This window comes from Anarrhichthys ocellatus, unplaced genomic scaffold (assembly GCF_004355925.1).
Source record: "Anarrhichthys ocellatus isolate YVR2014 unplaced genomic scaffold, GSC_Weel_1.0 scaffold8138, whole genome shotgun sequence".
Lineage (NCBI taxonomy): Eukaryota > Metazoa > Chordata > Actinopteri > Perciformes > Anarhichadidae > Anarrhichthys > Anarrhichthys ocellatus.
Genome location: NW_022288112.1, coordinates 1 through 1,010, shown reverse-complemented (window position 1 = coordinate 1,010; position 1,010 = coordinate 1). Strand labels below are relative to the sequence as shown.

Genomic DNA, 1,010 nt, shown 5'->3' with positions numbered 1-1,010 from the left:
TAATTTTTCATAAATACACTACATGTACAGGTGGAGAGATTAGTCCGCTGGTTGTTTAAATCACTCACATTCAAGTGTTCCTGGACCAGTACTCAGAGTTTGAATTCCCAAATGTGTTGTTGTCATAGTCAAAGCTGTGACTAATAAGTGGTGTGGAAGGAGACCAGAGTCAGAGCAGACAGACTACTACCTAACGCCTTGCTATGTAACCACTTACTGTAGGTTGTGACACCAGACAGGTAACCTTTGAATATTTCAAAACTGTGATAATTTGCTGTATAAATCATGGATAATGTTTCTGTTGTGAGAATTTTCCTTCTATCAGGGATAAATGAGACAATGCATTACAGAATTGCTATCTTTTCACTCACTTTACTGTATTATTGTGTGATTTTGTTTTTGAATACCTCTATCATCATGATCATTATCTTAGATCAACACCTACATGAACCCATGTATATCTTGTTGTGCAGTTTTTGCATTAATGGACTTTATGGGACCACAGGTTTCTACCCCAAATTCCTTTTTGATTTGTTTTCTTCCTCTCAACAGATCTCATATGAAGGATGCCTTTTACAGGCTTTTGTCATGTATTCATTTGCTTGTTCTGAATTATCCATTCTAGCAGTGATGGCCTACGACAGATATCTGGCTATATGTCGACCACTTCACTACCACTTTGTCATGACAAAGAGGAGGCTCTCTCAGCTGATATGTTTCTCCTGGCTCACACCTTTCAGCCTCTTTTCCATCAATATTCTGCTAACGTCAAGACTAAAGTTATGTGGTGCAAAAATTGACAGACTGTTTTGTGTGAACTGGGTAATTGTCAAACTCACCTGCCCCGACACTGACACCTTTTCAAACAATATAACTGCATTTTTTACAATATTCATTTATGTATGTCATGGGTTTTTCATAATTTGGACTTATATGCATATGATTAGAACTTGTGTGAGGTCCAAAGATGACAGGGCAAAGTTTATGCAGACGTGTGTGCCTCATTTAGT

General features: G+C 37.7%; 1 protein-coding gene across 1 annotated transcript; it reads left to right on the top strand.

The window, feature by feature from the left end:
• Positions 1–285: 285 nt before the first annotated feature.
• Positions 286–1,006, top strand: LOC116380650 (putative olfactory receptor 13C6; the record flags this gene model as incomplete). Its single annotated transcript, XM_031842549.1, has 1 exon — positions 286–1,006. A coding segment is annotated over exon 1 (721 nt), but the record flags the coding sequence as incomplete, so codon positions are not given.
• Positions 1,007–1,010: the final 4 nt, after the last annotated feature.